Here is a 21,272-nt window from a genome sequence, read left to right as displayed (position 1 = left end):
CTTGCTTCTAGACCATAGGCGGCATCTGGCCGTTAGCAGAAAAAGCTACTACTTATTCCAGGGAAGACAGATGACGAACTTGAATCTAAAGAGGAGAGAGTAGCCGATGAGGAAGAGATTCCAGTGACTCGGAGAGGGAGAAGGGAGTAGATCCGCGACTGCGGAGGTGTGACTTCCAGGCGAAGCCGAGGCACAGAGAGAGAAGGGAACCTAGATGACCATTGAGCACAGACTACATACAATTCAGGTGATGTCGACCCCTTTTTCTTTGAAGTGTATAACTTAACCTTTCACTTTCCTTGCAGGTTATATATATATGATGTATTCTGCGAATGTGCATGTGGCGTTTAAATAAAGTATTTAGCTTGTCGTGAGTTAGCATGTGTTGTGTATTTTTGTATAGGAGGATAGCCTATTCTTTTAGTCAGAGTTAACTCAACATGAACAGAGGTTAATCCTGGTCAGGTAAGTGGTAACTGGATGAGGGGGAAACGAGCCCCTCGAACTAGAGAACAGGTTGTGCTCAACTAATAGTCTTTGTGTGATCTGATATATAGTAATCCCGATTCCCCTGTCATGTACTACGGTAATAATAGGATGAGCTCGTGCTAAGGCTGCCGTCTGGTAGGAGATTCTGGGTCTGACTGAGGCCGCGAGACTATGTGTGTTGCTGCCGTCTGGGTAGGAGATTCTGGGTCTGACTGAGGCCGCGAGACTGTGTGTGTTACTGCCGTCTGGGTAGGAGATTCTGGGTCTGACTGAGGCCGCGAGACTATGTGTGTTGCTGCCGGCTGGGTAGGAGATTCTGGGTCTGCTTGAGGCCGCGAGACTATGTGTGTTGCTGCCGGCTGGGTAGGAGATTCTGGGTCTGACTGAGGCCGCGAGACTATGTGTGCTGCTGCCCGCTGGGTAGGAGATTCTGGGTCTGACTGAGGCCGCGAGACTGTGTGTGTTGCTGCCGTCTGGGTAGGAGATTCTGGGTCTGCTGGAGGCCGCGAGACTGTGGTTGGGCTGTGAGGTCTTGATATATATATATATATATATATATAATAGGAATTCCCTGTCCTTAGGTGGTACATATATATATGGTCATTTAGGTGTAAAAAGGCCCTAGGGAGGGGGTAACGTTCTGGTTTTGGGTCAGAAGGGCTCTGTAGAGCGGGTTCCACCCGATCTGAAAACCCAAGCAGAACAGGTTCTCAAGGTTATCATATCCTATGTAGTACGCTGGTAGCGTTGCTAAGGGAAGAACTTTCACTGATCTCACGTACCTCTTCTAAATTTCTCATTGTTACATTTGCCATATGAAAATCTGACCAGTCTTTGAATAATATTTTATCATTGAGGTCCAGATTAAAGCAAATCCAGAGAAAAAGATTAGGGAATGGCAGTTTTTAGGAGATACTTTGCACTGCATATGATTTGCCTCTTATAACATGGTTGCTGAAACAGCAAATCAAAAGACTACATTAGAAGGCAGAATGATTACAATAATAGGGAATCTTTCGACGGAGAGATTCCTTTTAAATCAGTTACTGAAAGCTGGAAGGAAATAACATGGTGTCCATTATTGGGTTTTGAACCAAATCTATGCCAGTTCTGCATACTGTTCATCATAGTTATTATGCCCACTATTTATGAAGAATATTATAAATCACTGCCAAGATGCTTTGACGCACATAATGGCTCCTGCTACTAATTTAACAACATTTCAATGATAGAATATTTGTTTATGGATAGTTTGTAACTATTTAAAAAAAAAACTTTTGTAGATCTCTTATGAGGTCATGAACAAAATAAATATTAAAACACAAACTTATTAAAAATACTACATCCTGAAAAGGGCACAATAATAAGAGATTTTTTCACTTTAAGAAACTTTCATATGCAAATATGGGGTCTTATAAAATCATTAATCACATTTATCTAGATAAGGCGTGGGCATTGAGACTTGTACCTGGATGCGGATTTTATATTCACCTAAATAGTGCAATTTTAAATGTGTTGTACTTACTTTTCACTGCTTTTATATTCAGACTCCCAGGATATTGCGATATCATAATAACATTACAAAAACGCTACTTTGGTAAAAATACTGCGATTTTTTTACAAAAGTGCCTGCAAAATTAGAGAAAAAAAGGAATAGGCTACTTACCAGTATGCATCTGTTCTTGACATGTAGAGCTGCAAATCTACACACTATGCACAGATCGCCATCTGGTGTTGGGCCCGGATGATTGCACTTGTTTTTGTCCTGGAAAGTCTTTGGAAGTCACAAGATAGGTGACTCCTCCTTAGGATGCTAGTGCTCATGGGCATCTGCTCCATCCTCAGATTGTTTTTCGCCAGCAGGGAAATGATGGAGCTTAGTAAGCAACAGGAAATATGCCCATGCATGGTGTATCTAAATAAGATGTTACTGGAACAGATAAGGTAGCCGGGGAAGCGGGTGGGCGTGTGTAGATCTACAGCTCTACATGCCAAGAACAGATTCATACTGGTAAGTAGCATATTCCGTTTGAGGCATATGAGCTGCAGATTACACACTATGCATAGATTGTATAGCAGTACCCCTCCTTAGCGGCGACCACCAGTAGCTGTTGCAGTAGTTTGAAATAGTGTTTTGAATACAGCCTGGCCCACAGTAGCTTGTGGTTTTGTTTTCACATCTACACAATAGTGTTTTGTGAATGTGTGCGGTGTAGACCATGTAGCTGCTCTGCAGATGTCAGAATGTTCCTTAAAAATGCCATGGAAGCCCCTATCCTTAGTGTAGAATGGGCTTTAGGAAGAACAGTTAAAGTACGTTTTACTTTGTGGTAGCAAACTTGTAAACATTTAACAATCCATCTAGCTATCCCCGATTTGGATATAGGGTTGCCTTTTTGTGGTGGTGAGAAAGATATGAAAAGTTGTTTTGTCTTACGAAAGGGTTGTGTTCTCTCGATGTAATATAGCAATGCTCTCTTAACATCTAAAGTATGAAGAGCTCTTTCTGCGACTGTCTGTGGTTGCGAGAAAAATACAGGCAACTCTACAGACTGATTGAGATGGAAGGGAGAAATTACTTTAGGAAGGAATTTAGGATTTGTTAGGAGAACAACCTTGTTATGATGGATTTGCAGCAAAGGTTCCTGAATAGTTAGTGTTTGTAGCTCACTAACTCGTCGTAGAGAGGTAATGGCCACTAGTAAAGCAACTTTCCATGTTAGGAATTGAAGCTCACATTTATGTAAAGGTTCAAAGGGAGAACCCATTAGACGTGTGAGAACGATGTTATTGTTATGGCAATATATCACAAAATGTTTCCACTTAGCTGCATAGCAGGCTGTAGTGGTGGGACGTCTAGCTTCTTTAATGACGTTCATACAGCCAGGTGGAAAGTTAAGGTAACCGAATTCTAAGACCTCAGGAGCCAGATCGCAAGGTTGAGCTGAGCTGGGTCCGGGTGTCTGATCTCTCCACGGTTCTGGGTTAAGAGACGTGGTGAGAGGTGTAATTTTTGGTGCGGAACTATGGACAGTCCGAGCAATGTGGTGTACCACGGTTGTCTGGCCCAAGTTGGAGCAACTAGAATGAGAGTTAGTGAATGTTGCTGTAGTTTGCGCACCACCAGTGGAATGAGTGGGAGAGGCAGAAAAGCATTGCCTTTGGACAATGGGTGTGGATATCTGGCAGCGAAGCTTGGGCATTTGGCGTTTTCATGGGTGGCGAAGAGGTCTATCTGTGGTTGCCCCCACATTTGAAAGAATGGCTGAAGAACTTGCGGATGAAGTTCCCACTCGTGGATCTGTTTTGTTTGACGACTTAACAGATCGGCGATGGTGTTTTGGACTCCCGGGACATGTTGGGCTAGGAGAAATATATTCTATGGTATAACCCATCTCCATATGCTCTGTGCTAGCTGAGAGAGCTGCAGAGAGTGTGTCCTGCATTGTTTCTGTATGTAGTACATGGCTGTCATGTTGTCTGTGCGGACTAAGACAGCTTTGCCTGATATTTGCTTTTGGAATGCTTTTAAGGCTAAGAATATGGCTAGTAACTCCAGGTGGTTGATGTGGAGTAACTTTTGTTGAGGTGTTCATCTGCCCTGCATGGTGTGATGTGATAGGTGAGCTCCCCATCCGGAGAGCGATGTGTCCGCGGTCATGACAATTTGGGGAACTGGCTCTAGGAACGGTCACCCTTTGGAGATGTTCTTGGTGTTCCACCACTGCAGAGAGCGATGAGTGCGACCATCTACCAACACCAGATCTGTTAGCTGACCTTGAGCCTGGTCCCATTGGCGTGCTAAGCACTCTTGTAGCGGACGCATCTGGAGTCTTGCGTGAGGCACTATAAATATGCAAGAGTCCATCATCCCTGTGAGTTGCATGAACACTCGAGCTGGAAGGGAGTGTTGAGGTTGAAATTTGGGGAGGAGAGCCTGCATGCTTGCTATCCTGGCTGGAGTGGGCTAGGCTAGCGCTTTTGAGGTGTCTATGGTGGCACCGAGGTATTGTTGTGTGTGGGATGGTTGCAGATGAGACTTGGGTGGTTTACTGTGAACCCCAGGTCGTGGAATAGTTGGATAGTCGCGTGAGTGTGGTGTACACACTGGTTGTATGAGCTGGCTTTTATAAGCCAGTCGTCGAGATATGGGAAGACGTGAATTCGCTGTCTTCTTAAGTGAGCTGCTACTACCGCTAGGCACTTGGTGAATACCCTTGGTGCTGTTGTGACTCCGAACGGGAGTACTTTGAATTGATAGGGCTGCCCGTCCACTACAAACCTGAGATACTTCCTGTAAGCTCCGTGAATGAGAATATGGAAGTAGGCGTCCTTGAGATCTATGGTAGCAAGGAAGTCGCCTTGTGGAAGAAGAGGAAGACCTGCTGAAGTGTGACCATGTGGAAATGGTCTGAGTGTATGTATAGGTTTAGGGGTCTGAGGTCTAAAATAGGTCTCAGAGAGCCGTACTTCTTTGGTATGAGAAAATACAGGGAGTATACTCCCGTGTTTTGTTGGCGCAGGGGAACCAGTTCTATTGCATTTTTTTGTAGAAGGGAGATTACCTCCTGCTTTAGTAGAGATATATGTTCTTGTGACATTGGACGCTGTTTGGGTGGTATGTTTGGGGGGGGTAGAGGTGAGTTCGAGACAGTAACCTGATTAAACTATCTGTCGCACCCACCTGTCTGTGGTGATGTTGGTCCAGACAGGAAGGAGCTGTTGTAGTCTTCCCCCGACAGGAGTGGAAAGGTCCGGGGGAAGCGGAGGTAAGTCATTGGGTAGGGGTGGAGGCAGAACGGGTGTTGTTAGTCTTGCCTCTGCCCTTGTTATTGTTGCCTCTGTATCCTCATCTCTGGTATCCTCTGGTGAAGGTTGACTCGGTGGAAGCCTTGTAAGAGATGGAAGGGTTGTCTGATGAGTATGCTCTGGAGTTGCCTCTGTAGGAGGAGCGACGAAAAGAACGTCTGGGAGCTTGCGATTGCAAGGCTCCCATTGACTTGGCAGTGTCTGTGTCCTTTTTCATTTTCTCCAGGGAAGAGTCTACATCAGGACCAAAGAGGTGCTGTTGGTCAAATGGCTGGTTCAGGATCGAACTTTGTACCTAAGGCTTAAAGCCTGAAATGCGTAGCCAAGCGTGCCTACGCAAAAGCACACTGGTATTTACAGCTCTGGAGGCGGTATCTGCCATATCGAGAGCGCAACGAATGGAGGTATTGGTGATTAGTTTACCAACCTGTATGAGTTTGTTGGTTTTGTTTTTATATAATTGTCCGGGAGGTGTTGCAATAGGGACTCTAATTCGTCATAATGTGCCCTATCATATCTGGCTAGCAGGGCCTGAGTGTTGGCAATGCGCAATATGTTAGCCGCTTGTGAGGCTGTCCTCTTGCCGGAGGCGTCAAAGAGTTTAGACTCTTTATCAGGTGGGGCTGCGTCACCTGATGTTTGAGAGTTAGCTATCTTCCTGGCATTGGATACCACCATGGAGTCTAATGGAACAGAGCCCTTAATGTAAGCTGGGTCTGTAGGGGCAGCTTTGTATCTCTTTTCTATGCGAGGGTTGATGACCCGAGCCCTAACAGGATCTTTGAATATATCAGGAGCATGCTTAATAACCTCTTTAAGCATGGGTAAAGTAGATGTTGACCTTTGTGTAGTGTCAAAAGTGTCCAACAAGAAATCCTCCTCAACGGGGTCTGTGTGTAGGTCGACCCCGTGGTACTGGGCACCTCGTTGTACGAGCTGATTAAAGCCCATGGTGTCCTCTGGCGGGGAAGGCCTAGAGGGGTAGATGTCGTCTTGCGGGAGATTTGGGACATCAGGTGTATTATAGTCTTCCCAAGGGTCAGGGGAAGCAGGTGGGCTGGGATCCCCTAGTGGCACATCGTCCGCACCCCCCTCTGTGACTTCAGAGGTGTCATCATCATCTACTGGTGTAGGAGATGGTGTAGGAGAGTGAGGTGGTGGGGGAGGGGAGGAGGGGGTAGAGGAGGAGGTGCAGAGGGGACTCGAAGAGGGGATGTGGCAATGTCCCTCTTTTTAGGTGGTGGAGCAGGTGTAGGCTTGTCCAGTGGTCTTTTCCTGGAGCTTAGTGTCAAATGACCAGTTTTAGGGTCTTTAACCAGAGTTTTTGTGCAGGATCTGGGCGAAAAAGCTCTTCTGATGGTGCTTGGTTTTTCGGCGCCGAGTGTTTCAGTTCTGAGGACTTTTTAGGCATCGACTCTGGAGTGTCTTTGGGTTTGCACCCGTGTTTTGCAGTCTCTGAATGTTTTTTGGGTCCTGAGGATTTTTTTCGGCTCCAAAGAGTGTCCCCCCTTACTCTTGGGGAGTGGCTTCTTAGTCGGCTCCGAGTGTTTTTTCGGTGCCGGCGAGTTGGTGCTTGTTGTTTTCGGTGTCGAGGGCTTTGAGGTGGAAGCAGCGGTCGACACGTAGGAGGAGGGCGGTTTCTTTTTCGGTGCCGAAGATAGAGTTTCGGCACTGTCGCCTGAAAGCTTGGTGGGCTTCTTTGCCGGGCCCGAGGGCGGGGCGTGGGAAGCGGTGTGTTGGTCTGCACCTGGGCCCGAAGGTGAAGGTGTGACTGAAGCCTTTTTTGTATGGAGGGGGTCGGGGTCGACGTCTTTACTTACGACCCTCTGCGCCGGAGTGATTTCTTCGACGTCTGAGTCATCGGCATCGGAAGCGCTGACAAGGCCTTCTTCAATCCGCTCCGGCTCTGGTACGTCGACGCCCTCTTGGAAGATGTCGTCGGGGATTGCTGTTGACGAGCGAGCCATGGTCCTCCGAACTTGCCGATCCCGAATGGTCTTCTTGGAGCGGAAAGAGGCACAAGCAGGACAGTGTCTGGCCTTGTGCTCCGGTGACAAGCAGAGGTTACACACCTCATGCAGATCGGTGTGGGGAAACTTCGACCCACATCGAGGACACTTTTTGAATGGCGTCCTTTCCATGAACCAGATGCTAAGGCCCAGGTAGGCCTGAAGGTCTTCGTCAACGAACGGAATCAAAGACTTCAACTTGGAGAGATGAGCAACGAGTAGGGTTCGCGATCGAGACAATACCGTAGAAAGGGTGAAGGATTGCGCGTCGAAATGGAATCGTTAACGGTTCCGAACTGAAGCGTGAGAAACGCATCCGAGCCTGATGGCGGAAAAAAGCAATCTGAGGATGGAGCCGATGCCCATGCGCACTAGCATTCTAAGGAGGAGTCACCTATCTCGTGACTTCCAGAGACTTTCCAGGACAAAAACAAGTGCAAACATCCGGGTCCAACACCAGATGGCGATCTATACATAGTGTGTAATCTGCAGCTCATATGCCTCGAACACAGACTCTCTTTACTGGCTCTGCGTTACCACTGAGACAGTAATTGGAGGGTGAGCAACAGGCTAGCAGACAGCAGAGATGATAACGTGCTCTGCCGTCTGCATTTGAAATGCACAGATGCCCCTCCTGTGCAATTAGCCTGCGACTCCTTTCCTGCTCTGCAAGTGCTTCGACCTCTCTTCTGTTCATCCCTAACCTACCCCATGTCTATTATTTTTATGCTTTTTAAAAAAATATATAGGGAACTTGCCCAGGGGCAATAGGCAGAATTCCCTCTCCTCTGCCACACCCCACTCTCCTGCTGACGCTATGACTCCCTGTATATTCCCCTTCTCATGACTAATCTGGCCCTCATAACCCTCCCCCGACTCTTATGCCTTCCCATACCCCCAAACTCCTTGAAATGCAGGCTGTCTGATTTCAGAAAGCTCAGGTTTTATATTTCATTTTGCACAACCTCCAATTTGAGGTGCTGTGCTGCTGGAGACTCAGAGGTTACAGACTGTGACATAGTACAGTCTCCAGGAGTGACCAAGCACAAGCTGTGTGTTTTTTTTGTGGCATGTACATTTTCTGTCTACCACAGAAAAAGTGCGAATTTTGAGGTTTTGGGCAACAAATTTTGCATTTTTTGGCAGCAAAATTTGTCACCTAAAGCCGCAAAATCCTGGAGGGTCTGTATATTGCTTTCTAATTGATGCGAAACATAATCGAAGATATATATGACCAAATAAATACCTTGCCCGTTAACATTAACTCAGTGTAGTGCTTTACATTTTTTGTTTGGTCTATTTGTACTTTTCCTTTTATATTTTTAGTTCTTGAGTGAGGTTTCGTTTCAGGTACAGACATATATAGTTCTCTTCTTTTTGAAGGGAAGTCCAGGTGCATGTATGCATGTACAAATCTTGCTTTTAATTCTCCTTGTGGTTATATTTTATTGGCTAAATAGCAATTACCTCAAAATATTTAATAAAGAGAAAAATAAATACCCTAATGTGTACATCTCTTAGCCCACGGATTTTAAATAGAATGATAAAACCCCATTTAAATGTGTTTGTCGATTCTCGGTCCTTCTTATGTCAAGATGTAATATATTTTACAATGCATGCAATTGAAAACTGGTTAACGCACCTTTTTCAATTTCTCTCGCTTGATGCGCTCTTCATCGTCACTGTCCGAATCTGTGCTCTTCTTGTGCTTCTTCTTCTTCTTCTTTTTCTTCTTCTTATCTTCGTTCAGTTTGTCCAGATGCATCTGAAAAAGATGGTGGTTTGTTCAGACTTCTGAGTAGAATACATGTATTTGCCTGCAAACTTGCTTTAACACCCTTAAAATAAAGAGTGAGCTGTTCACATACTCCGCATTTCCTCTGTAATGCAAGCTATGTAAATGTCTTGTCCTCTATGGAGTGCTGGAGAATTTGCTCAACTACTTACTCCAGAGCATTTCCCCATCTAAAATTAATACAGAGGGGTGATGCGTAATTGCTTCTCTGTCAGCCTTCAGGCACAATGACGTCAGCGCACCATACTAATACTGGTACGGTGACGTCATTCACATTCGAGATGAATGGTGCACTGACTTCATTCATCCACCGGGCATTGCGGCTTGAGCTAGTACACCCTGTCATTCAAATATTATGCCAGGTAGATCACCACCAAGAAAATTCATTGATGGTCCAGTCTTTTCCAGAAGTGTAGCGCATCCTGGCAAAGAGACCAGACCGCATACCGCCCTGCTTGTTGCAATACCACAGGGCGGTAAGGTCCATTAGTACTTGCACCAGCCTCTCCTTGATGGAATGAAGGAAGGTTTTCAACTCTAAGAGGATGGCCCGCAGCTCCAGGAGCCACCCTCTGATAAAGCCTTGCTGTTCGCCCACACTACCATAAATAGAGAGTAAGGTATTATCTACTTTAGCCTCTACCTACCTTACGGGATCCACTGGACTCTGTGCACACTATACCTTACTTTGGTATAGTATATACAGAGCCAGCTTCCTACACTCGGGCACGTAGGGTCAACTTTGGTCCAATTCTCCTCGAGCTGAGGGGTCGGGTGTCCGTTTCAGTGCTGGAGTCACTCGCGGAAGGAGGGGGCCTGCAGAAAGATGCTAGAGGTGGCGACTGGGAGTCCAGTCTGGTCAGACCCAAGGAAGGGCTTCGGAACCCCGTAGGCAACGTCACCGCCCTTGGACTTGGGCAGTGAGGCATGGGTGCAGAGGCACTTTGAGATGTTGGGTGGCGAAGTCGGGGACTCACTCGGCCTTTGATTTTGCAGAAGGGGAGGCAAACAGAACAACTGGGCCGCTCTTGATGTGGGTCTCACTGCCCCTGAAGTCTCTCGATGTGCAGGTTGATTTTCCTCGGCAATGGTGTCCTGACTGGACACAACAAGCAGCGGTTACTGCAAGGGGTCTGGTACCCCAGATATTGGCATCCCCACACTTAGAGAGAGGACGGTTCTGACATGTAGGAGCATGGGGGCCTCTTCCTGGGCAGCAGCAGCGTCAGCGCTGGTGAGCAGCAGGACGGTGAAGTGGAACTTGCTTCTTATGGTGTCTGCAACTGGAGGCGAGTAGCTCCTCTACTCTAAGGGAGTTCTCTGGCTATTTACGAAGCACTGGCAGCCCTACCGGTTTTGTGGAGTTTGCACAGCGGCAGGACAAATTGGTTCTCCACGAGGGTCGGCTGCAGCAGGCAGGCGGGCAGGCTGGCACGGTTGACTCCAAGTCGGTCGTGCTCCTCTGTTCTCGGGTCAGCAAACTTCTCAGTCCACTTCTTCTTTTAGTCTGTCGAATCTGAAGTCCTGGCATCAAGGGTGCCACCAGAAAACTGTATTTAGGGGCTTTACAGGGAGTGTCAGGTAGTAGCCAATGGGCTACCTACCTCTAGGGTGAAAACACCCCCTATATAGCCACTGGGAAGTGGGCATAGCCCTGACCCAGAGGATCTAATTCCACCAAAAACCAAGATGGTGGAATTTTCCACGGCGTGTTCACTTCAGGTAGCCCACCTTAGCAGTGGAACTAGCCTGAGGGCGAACACGCCTCCTGACCAGCTAATCTTCCCACGTATCCTGGTGCCAAATGGGCCCTGGGCAGGGGGTGGCATTTTCCCTGTCCGAGTTGCATATCACAGGTGATAGAGGCCTTTGAAGCCTTCTACTAGGATATGCGGATTACTACTAATCCTGCTTGGTGGCGGTGACAAAACCTCCTACCAGGAAAAGCTTTGTTTCCAACCTCAGAGAGCAGGGGGCTCTCAACTCCAGTGGTCAGAAACACATCTGTGGTGGCAGGCTGGACAGGGCCAGTCAGCCACACACTAGAGGTAGGTAGGTTTTCAGGGGGTACCTCTACGGTACCCTCTGGGTGCATGTATCAATAAATACATCACTGGAATCAGTGTTGGTTTATTAATATGAGGTGTTTGATACAAAATACCATAGGTTCCAGTGAAACCGTTATGTAGCTGGGTGTCAGGAATCCCCTCCCGCACATGGATTCCCTCCCACGATGCCACTTCTGTGAACCTGGTGCGCTTGGAGGAGAGCGGACTACAACTCCCAGAATGCCCTCCGGCAACAATCGCCTTATGCAACTCAAGAGTTCTGGTTGCATAACACCAAGGGTAACGCCTAGTTTTCATGTTATGCAACTCAAGAGTTCTGGTTGCATAACACCAAGGGGAACGCCTAGTTTTCATGTTATGCAACTCAAGAGTTCTGGTTACATAACACCAAGGGTAACGCCTAGTTTTCGTGTTATGCAACTCAAGAGTCATGGTTATACAACGCCGAGAGTACTACTTAAGGAGAAGATCACTGGGACTCGGCGTCGGATATTCTGATCTTTGCCGGAGTACCTGGTTGAGGTACACGGACCCGTTGGTGAGTTGAGCGGCGGAAGGAACATTCTAAGGAGCGGAGGAGAGGTGCTGCCCGTGTCCTGTCCCGTTCTGAGAGCCGTATTCAACGTCATTGGGCACAAGTCCCGTTGGTAGAGCCGAAGCTCCCAACGGCCTGACAATTTGGAGAAAACGAGGTTGGTGCGAGCCGAAGCTCCCAACCCTCGTTCCTTGGGTAAACCCATGCTTAGAGCTAAGATGCTATCCCGGAGGTGTTTCCGCGTCTTAGCAATCAACACTCGTAGGAGAACTGGGATAGGTAGAGCGGCTGCTCCCATCCATTCTCTGCGCCACCTTGGGTATCATCACTTAAACCCGGATACAAGAGACGCACACTAGGAGGTGTTCCCAGCGTCTTTGTGTTGTGGCAGTACTCTGGGGGATACTGGTAGAGCGGCTGTTCCCAGGTGGTAGAGAGCCCGGCCGGGTGACTCCCACGTGCCCCCCCGTAGATTCCACAACCTTGGAACTCCCCTTCACAGCGGTCGAGTGGCATTGTCGGCCACTGCTTAGCACTGTGCCCTCCGTTGGAGCATACCGGGTCCGGTGTGCATGCGGAGGACGGTTAGACGAGCTGTGAATGGGTATCGTACTTTAACTGGTGATTCCAGTACCGGTATTCTTTGTTGTCTGTAGTTGTTTATCTGTTTATTAAATCATCCTTAAACCTCCATTTCTCTGGTCCGTCGTCTGTTTGTCCCAACCCCGAGAAAGCCAGGACGTTACATAATATCCGACCTCTTCCATAACTATCTCCTGGTTGGGCGAACGACATGGCCACGATTGAGGATGTGTTGGCCGTCTTAGCCGCGATGCAAATCGAGCTCACCGCTTCCAGACAGGAAACAGCAGACGTTAAGGCTAGAATGGACGCTCTGCAGAACGATCCGCTACAGGCGGGTACCTCTCACATGGCCACGGCTCCTGCGGTTGTGGTAGAGATGCCCGTAGCCATTCCTTTGGCGACACCAGAGAGGTACAGCGGAGACCCCAACACAGTGCAGGTATTCCTCACTCAAGTAGCACTGCATCTGTCCTGCAAACCAAAGGCCTTTCCTACCAGCCAAGCCAGAGTGGCCTTTCTGATCTCGTATCTTGCTGGGAACGCGGCGCAATGGGCAGTCCCACTGGTGAGCAGGGACGACCCTATCCTATGTGATTGGGGAGCCTTCCGCGAGGAATTCTTGAAGGTGTTTGATCGAAGGGCGGACTCGTATACTGCTGATCGAGAGATGTTGGAGCTGAGGCAAGGCAACAATGATCTGGTGCAGTACCTTAATGCTTTTCGAAGGTTAGTGGCCGAAACCAAGTGGCCCATTGCCAAACAAACCGCGCTGTTTCACCAGGGCTTGAGCGAAGAGCTCAAAGATGTGGTAGCACAAATCGACCCCCAACCCAAGACATGTGAAGGCTTGATCAACCTGGTGCTACGGCTGGACCATAGATTGAACGAAAGGAAGGGCGATCACAAGAGGAACAGGAAAGCGGACGCGCTTTCGAGGCAATCGAATGCCAGGGATCCGCAGCCGGTTGCCGAACATTCCATCATCCCTCCAGGAGTTGTGATAGGGGTGATTCAACCACATACGTTCCTCAGGGGGGTCCAGAAGGGGACCCATACCTTCATGTGGCGGAGGTGGCTTCGCAGTCACAAGGAGTGGCAGATGAAGGACGGGATTCCGGTGAAAGGACGATGTATGTTGTTACCCACGCCTAGGCTTCGAAAACAGGCCTTCACCTGGTGCCACGTGTCTCCCTGTGCCGGCCATCTGGGTGTCGAAAAGACGGTAGCGAGCCTAGGACGGCAGTTCTGGTGGCCTGCCATGAGAACTGACGTCCGGAATTGGTGTTCATCATGTACCGTTTGCGCATCCATGAAATCGGACCACAGAAGATCGCAAGGACTCCTCCAACCCCTTCCTACACCGACCAAACCCTGGGAAAACATATCCTTAGACTTCATTGTCGGGCTACCAAAGGATCAAGGAAAGACGGCCATACTGGTGGTGGTGGACTATCTCACGAAGATGGGGCACTTCCTCGCTTGCAAACAGGTACCTTCGGCAGGAGAGCTGGTGTCGTTGTTATTGAAGAATGTAGTGAGACTACATGGCCTACCCAACGTGATCGTGTCGGACAGGGGGTCTCAGTTCACGTCGCACTTCTGGAAAACTTGGTGTTCGGCGTTACACGTGAAGTCTGCCATGTCCACGAGTTATCACCCGCAGACGGACGGCCAGACGGAGCGCCTGAACCAGTCGCTCAAACAATATCTACGTTGTTTTGTAAAGCAAGGGAAGGATGAGTGGGTGGACCTACTTTGGATCACGGAAATCGCGTACAACAACGCCACACATTGTTCCACCATGGCCTCCCCTTTTTATAGTAACTACGGCCATCATCCCCGGTTCTTGCCATTTCTGCACCCGGTCAGGGAAGACAGATTGCCGACAACAGCCAAGAGGGTGGCCCGCATCAAGGAGGCCTTGATGAGTTCTCGAGTTGCCCTGGAGGGGGCTAAAGCCACGTATAAAGCCTTTTCTGATAGGAGGAGAAGGCCTGGACCGGTCTACAAACCTGGAGATTACGTCTGGGTCTCTACACGGCACATGAGATTCAAGAAAAGTAGCGTGTTCCATCCCCGCTTCATGGGCCCATATAGGATCCTTCGATGCATCACCCCGGTGAACGTGAAAGTGTGCCTGCCCCAGTCCCTGCGGATCCATCCCGTGTTCCACGTTTCCCTCTTGAAACCCGCGAACGCGGTGAGGCCTCGTACTCCGGTGTCGGTGACTGTGGATTCGGAGGTGGAGTACGAGGTGGCTGTTATCTTGGATTCCAAGTGGCGCAGGGGCAAACTATGGTATCTGGTGGCATGGAAGGGGTACGGACCCGAGGAGCAGTCATGGGAACCTGCGGCGGGGGTTCACGCTCCTCGTCTGGTATCGTCGTTCCATCGTCGATATCCTTCCTATGCTGGTCCTGAAGGGGGGCGCTGATGGGAGGGGGATGTACTGTCAGGAATCCCCTCCCGCACATGGATTCCCTCCCACGATGCCACTTCTGTGAACCTGGTGCGCTTGGAGGAGAGCGGACTACAACTCCCAGAATGCCCTCCGGCAACAATCGCCTTATGCAACTCAAGAGTTCTGGTTACATAACACCAAGGGGAATGCCTAGTTTTCATGTTATGCAACTCAAGAGTTCTGGTTACATAACACCAAGGGTAACGCCTAGTTTTCGTGTTATGCAACTCAAGAGTCATGGTTATACAACGCCGAGAGTACTACTTAAGGAGAAGATCACTGGGACTCGGCGTCGGATATTCTGATCTTTGCCGGAGTACCTGGTTGAGGTACACGGACCCGTTGGTGAGTTGAGCGGCGGAAGGAACATTCTAAGGAGCGGAGGAGAGGTGCTGGCGTGTGCTTCCTGCCCGTGTCCTGTCCCGTTCTGAGAGCCGTATTCAACGTCATTGGGCACAAGTCCCGTTGGTAGAGCCGAAGCTCCCAACGGCCTGACAATTTGGAGAAAACGAGGTTGGTGCGAGCCGAAGCTCCCAACCCTCGTTCCTTGGGTAAACCCACGCTTAGAACTAAGATGCTATCCCGGAGGTGTTTCCGCGTCTTAGCCATCGACACTCGTAGGAGAACTGGGATAGGTAGAGCGGCTGCTCCCATCTATTCTCTGCGCCACCTTGGGTATCATCACTTAAACCCGGATACAAGAGACGCACACTAGGAGGTGTTCCCAGCGTCTTTGTGTTGTGGCAGTACTCTGGGGGATACTGGTAGAGCGGCTGTTCCCAGGTGGTAGAAAGCCCGGCCGGGTGACTCCCACGTGCCCCCCCGTAGATTCCACAACCTTGGAACTCCCCTTCACAGCGGTCGAATGGCATTGTCGGCCACTGCTTAGCACTGTGCCCTCCGTTGGAGCATACCGGGTCCGGTGTGCATGCGGAGGACGGTTAGACGAGCTGTGAATGGGTATCGTACTTTAACTGGTGATTCCAGTACCGGTATTCTTTGTTGTCTGTAGTTGTTTATCTGTTTATTAAATCATCCTTAAACCTCCATTTCTCTGGTCCGTCGTCTGTTTGTCCCAACCCAGAGAAAGCCAGGACGTTACACTGGGAAACTCGTTTTGACTAGTGCCCAGTACATACCTTAAGATGGCTTCCCTGTTCATTTGAACTGTCAGTAATTGAACTGGCCAGCGCAGGAGCATATCTGCTCATGCAGATATGTCCTCACATGTAGGGTTGTAATGCCTGCTGTATGGGTGACTTACAAATATTACATGCAGTGTTGGGGAACATGGCACACAGGGTATGTGCCATGTTGTGTTTTCACTTTTTAGAGTACCCTGTCACACAGCCTGCAGTGGCTGTCTGCCTAAGTTAGGTGCTGGTTCCCTTAGAGTGGACAATATATGCTGCAGCTCTTAGGGACCCTCTTTATTCCTATGCCTTAGGTAACAGGAGTACTACTTACTAGGGACCTACAGAGGTGCTAAAGACCTGGTCAAGTGGAGATTAATTGACCAGTGAATTTATTTTCGGGAAAGGACACTGGCACTGAGGGCCTTGTTACCAGGAACCCAGTGCACTTCAGTCAAAGTTGCATTAAATATCAGGAAAAGTGAGGGGACTACTGCAACACAAACCTAGTTTCCTACAGCACTTTGGACCTTGGCCCCCTACAACCATAAGTCCAGAAGGAGACCTCAAGAAACCAACCGTAAATAATTGTATGCAACTTATGCCTTTTTCCAATAGGAAAGCATTGCTGTGTAAAGACGCATTTAAGTGAGCTGTTTACTTACTGTAAAATTCAATATTTAAAAAAAGTACTTACTTGATAACTAAGTTCTTGGTATCAACATTTATATAAAAATATGACTTATTTCTCTAAATTGGTTTCGTATTTCTTCTTGAGCGTGTGACTTATTTATTGCCTCTGTGAGTACAACATATGCTTAGCAATACCCTCTGATAAGCCTAAACTGCTCGCCCACACTACCACCATTAGTGTTATCATTTTTACCTCTGTAAACCAATAAGGGTTGCCTGGACTCTTTACACAGTGCACCTAGGTTTGGTCCACTTTATATATAAAGAGCCAGCTTCCTACATCAATGATCTTCTGAAGCGAGATATGGCAGATAAGTGTACCTTAATGTAACAAGTAAGGAAGAATTTCTTCCGGTGTAGATGACGTAGGGTGCACGCTTGACCGTTGGCACCAGATGCATTAACGTTTTTATTTAAGACTATAAGCCTTGTTCATACTATCTGCTCTAGCTCTGGCTAGAATATCTCTGCATTCTTCTGGGATGTTCAGATTTGCAAACTCTTAAGTGTAAGGTTCTTAGGTCCTGATGAAGTACTTGGCCTTGGTTTATCGGCAGCAGAGACGGAAGTGGATGCAATTGGATGTGCCATCTCTCTGATAGGAGAAGTAGCTATGTGAACCAATGTTGCCTTGGCCATCTCGGAGCTATGAGCATCATCCTGCAGGGCTCCGCCTTCTTCTTCCTGAGAATCCTTGCGAGGAGAGGGGTCGGAGAAAAAGCATAGGTAAAGATTCCTGATAATGCGATGGAAAACGCATTCCCTCACGACCCTGGTTGTGGATGTCAGCTTGCACAGAATCAACATTTCTAAGTTTGGGAGGTTGCAAACAGTTCTACATTTGGTTTGCCCCAATGATGGAAAATTTCCTCTAGGACTACTTGATTGATCTCCCATTCATGGCAGGTGTTTTTCATTTTGCTTAGCATGTCAGTTATGACATTTTGTTTTTAAGGCACATGTTCCACTTTTCAGGTTTATCTGGTGACCGACTGACCACTCCCATTTCCTCTGCGCCTCTTGGGAGAGGGCTTGGGATCTTGTACTGCCTTGCTGGTTGATTATAATGCATGGTTGTGGTGCTGTCTGTGCGGATGGGCACTAAAGACCTTTGAATTATCTGCAGGAAAGCTCGTAAGAGTAGGTGCACTGCCTTGAGTTCCAGAACGTTGATATGTAGAAGTAACAAATGAATTCCATTTGCCACTGACTTGCAAATCTTGGAGATGAGCTCCCAGCTCTCTCAGGAAGCTTATTTTGCTATTACCAAGCGTGAAACTTCGGGAATGAATATTAGGCCTGTAGAGAGATTCACCCCTCGAATCCACCAAGAGTGCAGTATGCATTCACGGAGTGACACAAACTATATCACCAAAAGACACTTGCGTTTGGATCTGCTGTTTGTCCAGTTCTTGCAATTGCTGCATCCGGAGGCAGAGGAACGGTACCAAAGAAATGCATGAGGACATCATTCCTAGCAAGGATTTGAACTGAAAGTGACTTTTTTCCTTGCATTAAACGGGCCAAGTCCACCAATCTTGTTCATCTTTCTGGAGTTGCATATGCCTTTCTCTGCACTATCCAATGTGGACCCCAGGAACATTATCCTCGTGGACAGCTTAAGGGCTGATTTTTATATGTTCAATGTAAGGCCTGGTTTGTTGAAAAGGAGCAAGCATGCCTTGGTTGATCTCTGTGCAGATTGATGGGAAGGTGCCTTGACCAACCAGTCATCGGGATATGGGAATACTTGGTGTTTTCCTTTTTTAGAAATGCAGGTACTTTGTGAAAATACAGGGTGCTGATTTCCGGCTAAATGGGAGCCCTTTGAATCGATAATGGCTGCTGGCTACTGAGAACCTTAACATTTTTCGATGGCCTGGATAAATTGGGACAGAAAAAAAAATCTTGGAGATCTAATGTGGTCATATAATCTCCCTGGTTCAGAAGCTGTATGATATCTTGAATTGTGACCATACAAAATGTCCAATTCCTGGGATATTTGTTACATTTTCTTGAATCCAGGAAAGGTCTCCATTACCCTGACTTTTTCTTGACCAAGAAAAAATAGGAGTAGAAACCTTTTACCTTCTGGTTTCCAGGGACTCATTCTATGGCCCCTTCGCTGAGTGAGCATGGTCTGGACTTCTATCCTGAGAAGATGCAGATGTTTTGGCAGAGACTTCTGCGGTGGAGTCAGAGGTGGTTTTTGAATGAATTCTAGACTGTGACCAAATGTCATTCAATCCAATACCAATTTGTCTGTTATTTTCTTCCATTCAGGAAGGGGATTTGATATTTTGCCTCCAAGGCTTGTCGGAGGAGATGGAATTGTAGCCAGTGCTTGTAGTCCATCACGGTCGCCTTCCTGTGACCTTGCCATGTGGACCCAGCTTTCATCCCTGGGTTTACCATGTGTAGGCTGCTTAAGGACATGGTCACTTCTGGTATTGGGAGCAAAACTGTTATGACCCAGGTTGGTATGTTGGATACCTGTATGGTTGGTAACCTCTTCTGCACGAAAAGTGCCCCATTGCTCGAGCACCACGAAAAGGAATTTTTCTGTACCTAAAGACCTTGCGGTATTATATCAGACTTTATGGAGTGGAAGGCCTTAATGTGTTTACCGAAAAGGGATTCACCATTATATTGCACCATATGTCTAAAAAAATTAGCTTTCAACCACCACTCCCTAAGACTGCAGCTCCTGCTAGCTGTCAAACCTGTGGACGCAGTGTACATGGCTCAAGTCAATGATTTCTGAGGAGGCAAGCTATCCTAGCAGGATCTTTTTGGCTTTTGCTCTGATACCTGGCAGACGAGCTATATATAGTGCCACATCTGTCTTATCTTCCAAGCATCTCCAATGAATTTGCTGTGTGTACCATTAATGCTGACATTGAGGAGAAACGTTTTCCAATGCTGTCCAGACGCCTTCCCTCCCTATCAGGTGGTGCCGATATTGGAGCCGATTAATTTTTGTAAAGGCGCTGGGCCGCTTGAGTGACCATGTAGTCTGGTTTCGGGGGTCAAATCAGGCATACTGAAGAATCTTCTGGAGCCTTATACTTCTTATCTAGGTGCGGCAACATTGCAGCCACTGTGGCTGGATGTTTCACTGTTTTGATACCTTTCTCCAATATGTAATCAACAATAGGGATAGCTTGGATGGTTTTACAAAAGGTTTCTTTAAAATAGTATAAGAAACAGTCAGATTGCTTTGTTGGCATTGGAAGGTCAAACCTTTCTGCCGCGCTCTCTAGGAGATTATGGAAACCTCCTATATCTTCTGGAGGGGAATCCGTAGGCGGTGGTGTTGGGGATGACTGTCAGAATGAGATAATGATCCCACTCAGTGTGGATATCTCCAAGTTTCCCTTCTTTCCTGTCTTCATTGGAGGACAAGCTATCCTCCACTAGCATGGTTTTGGATTGTGGTGTATGCCTTTTGGAGGCAGCTGATATTTTGTGGCATTTGCGTAGTGGAAGGCTGCACCTATGGAGTCTGAGGAGGCACTGTAACCTGCCTAGGTGAGGCAGCTGTAGTTCGGAATCACTTGTGGTAATCAGCATGCTTCACTTGTAGGTCAGTCACACATGCCTTTGGGACGCATATCACATCCTCCTGGTATCGTTGCTGCAGATATGGCTGCAATTGATCTACATAATGTAGGCTTGCTTGCTGAGGAGGGTAATACTCCTGGCCCTAATGCTCCTCTTACTCCTCGTCATCATCTTGGTGATACTTTACATGCAGCTCTAATGGACAATGTGCCACACCAAAAGGGCCACCATCATTAGTGCCATCCTCATCCAGCAGTTGACTAGGTGGCAAGGATAATACTTTGCTTGGAGATGTATGCTCCCGCCTAAAAGATACTGTTTTTTCTTCCTTTGTTTTGTCTCTCATCGATGAGGTCACCGGTGGCGGTCTCAACGGCACTGTAGATGAAACTAGTTTGACAGTCGACTGTTTCGTCAGCGACGTAGCAGAGACCAACTTAACCGTTGACGGGATGGGCGCCATCTACTGTATCGTTGATGTAGTTGTCGTCGTCTGTGAACTGTCCATGATCACTGTTGTTACCGTCGCCATGGTCGTTGCTGTTCCCATCAAAGTAGATTTCTCCGTCAATGGTGCAGACAACGGTCTCTTGAACATGTGAGAAACCTGAGGAGAAGGTGAAAAAAGGTTCAGATTTCGATTTTCCAGATGAAATATGTAGCTTGTGAGAATGCCTTTCAGAGGTTCTGTGCTCCTTGTAAGATACCTGGTGGGTCTTTGATGAAGATGTTTTGGGAGGCTCGTGAGGTGACCAAACTTCTGACCTCTCCCTCTTTTGAACCCCTTTGGTAGATGAGGAAGAGTTCTCACTGTCTTCCGCTGAAACAGGACCTTCTTTGGCTTTTAGCTTTTGGAGCCACAACAATAACTTCCACTTCCTGTCTTTTAGGGTTTTTGAAGAAAAAGTATGGCAGATCTTTACCTTGTGAGATGGGCAGAGGCAGTATATGCAGTCGCTTTGTTGGTCTTTCAAATGCAGCTTCTTCTACCTAAAGATTCAACATGGTCTGTGAATACATTTGTAGTCAGTTCTGACATTGTAGAGTCAGATCTGAAGCAGATGATAACTGGTAACAGTAGATAAGATATATAAAATCTCTCTGAAGGTTTGATAGCAGGTTGAACTGAG

The 21,272-nt window shown here is 47.7% G+C and overlaps 1 protein-coding gene across 4 annotated transcripts in view; it reads right to left on the bottom strand.

Moving 5' to 3' along the window:
- Positions 1 to 21,272, bottom strand: part of SLU7 (spliceosome associated SLU7) — a 264,929-nt gene that overhangs the window by 52,898 nt on the left and 190,759 nt on the right. For all 4 annotated transcript variants that reach the window (XM_085617820.1, XM_085617821.1, XM_085617819.1 and 1 more), the window contains exon 15: positions 8,950 to 9,072. In XM_085617820.1, coding sequence (XP_085473946.1) covers positions 8,950 to 9,072 — 123 coding nt within the window. The remainder of the gene's footprint in view (positions 1 to 8,949; positions 9,073 to 21,272) is intronic.

The sequence above is a fragment of the Triturus cristatus genome, chromosome 7 (genome assembly GCF_964204655.1).
Source record: "Triturus cristatus chromosome 7, aTriCri1.1, whole genome shotgun sequence".
In the NCBI taxonomy this organism is placed as follows: Eukaryota; Metazoa; Chordata; class Amphibia; order Caudata; family Salamandridae; genus Triturus; species Triturus cristatus.
Note: the sequence above shows the minus strand (reverse complement) of the source record. Positions and strands in the feature narration are given on the sequence as shown.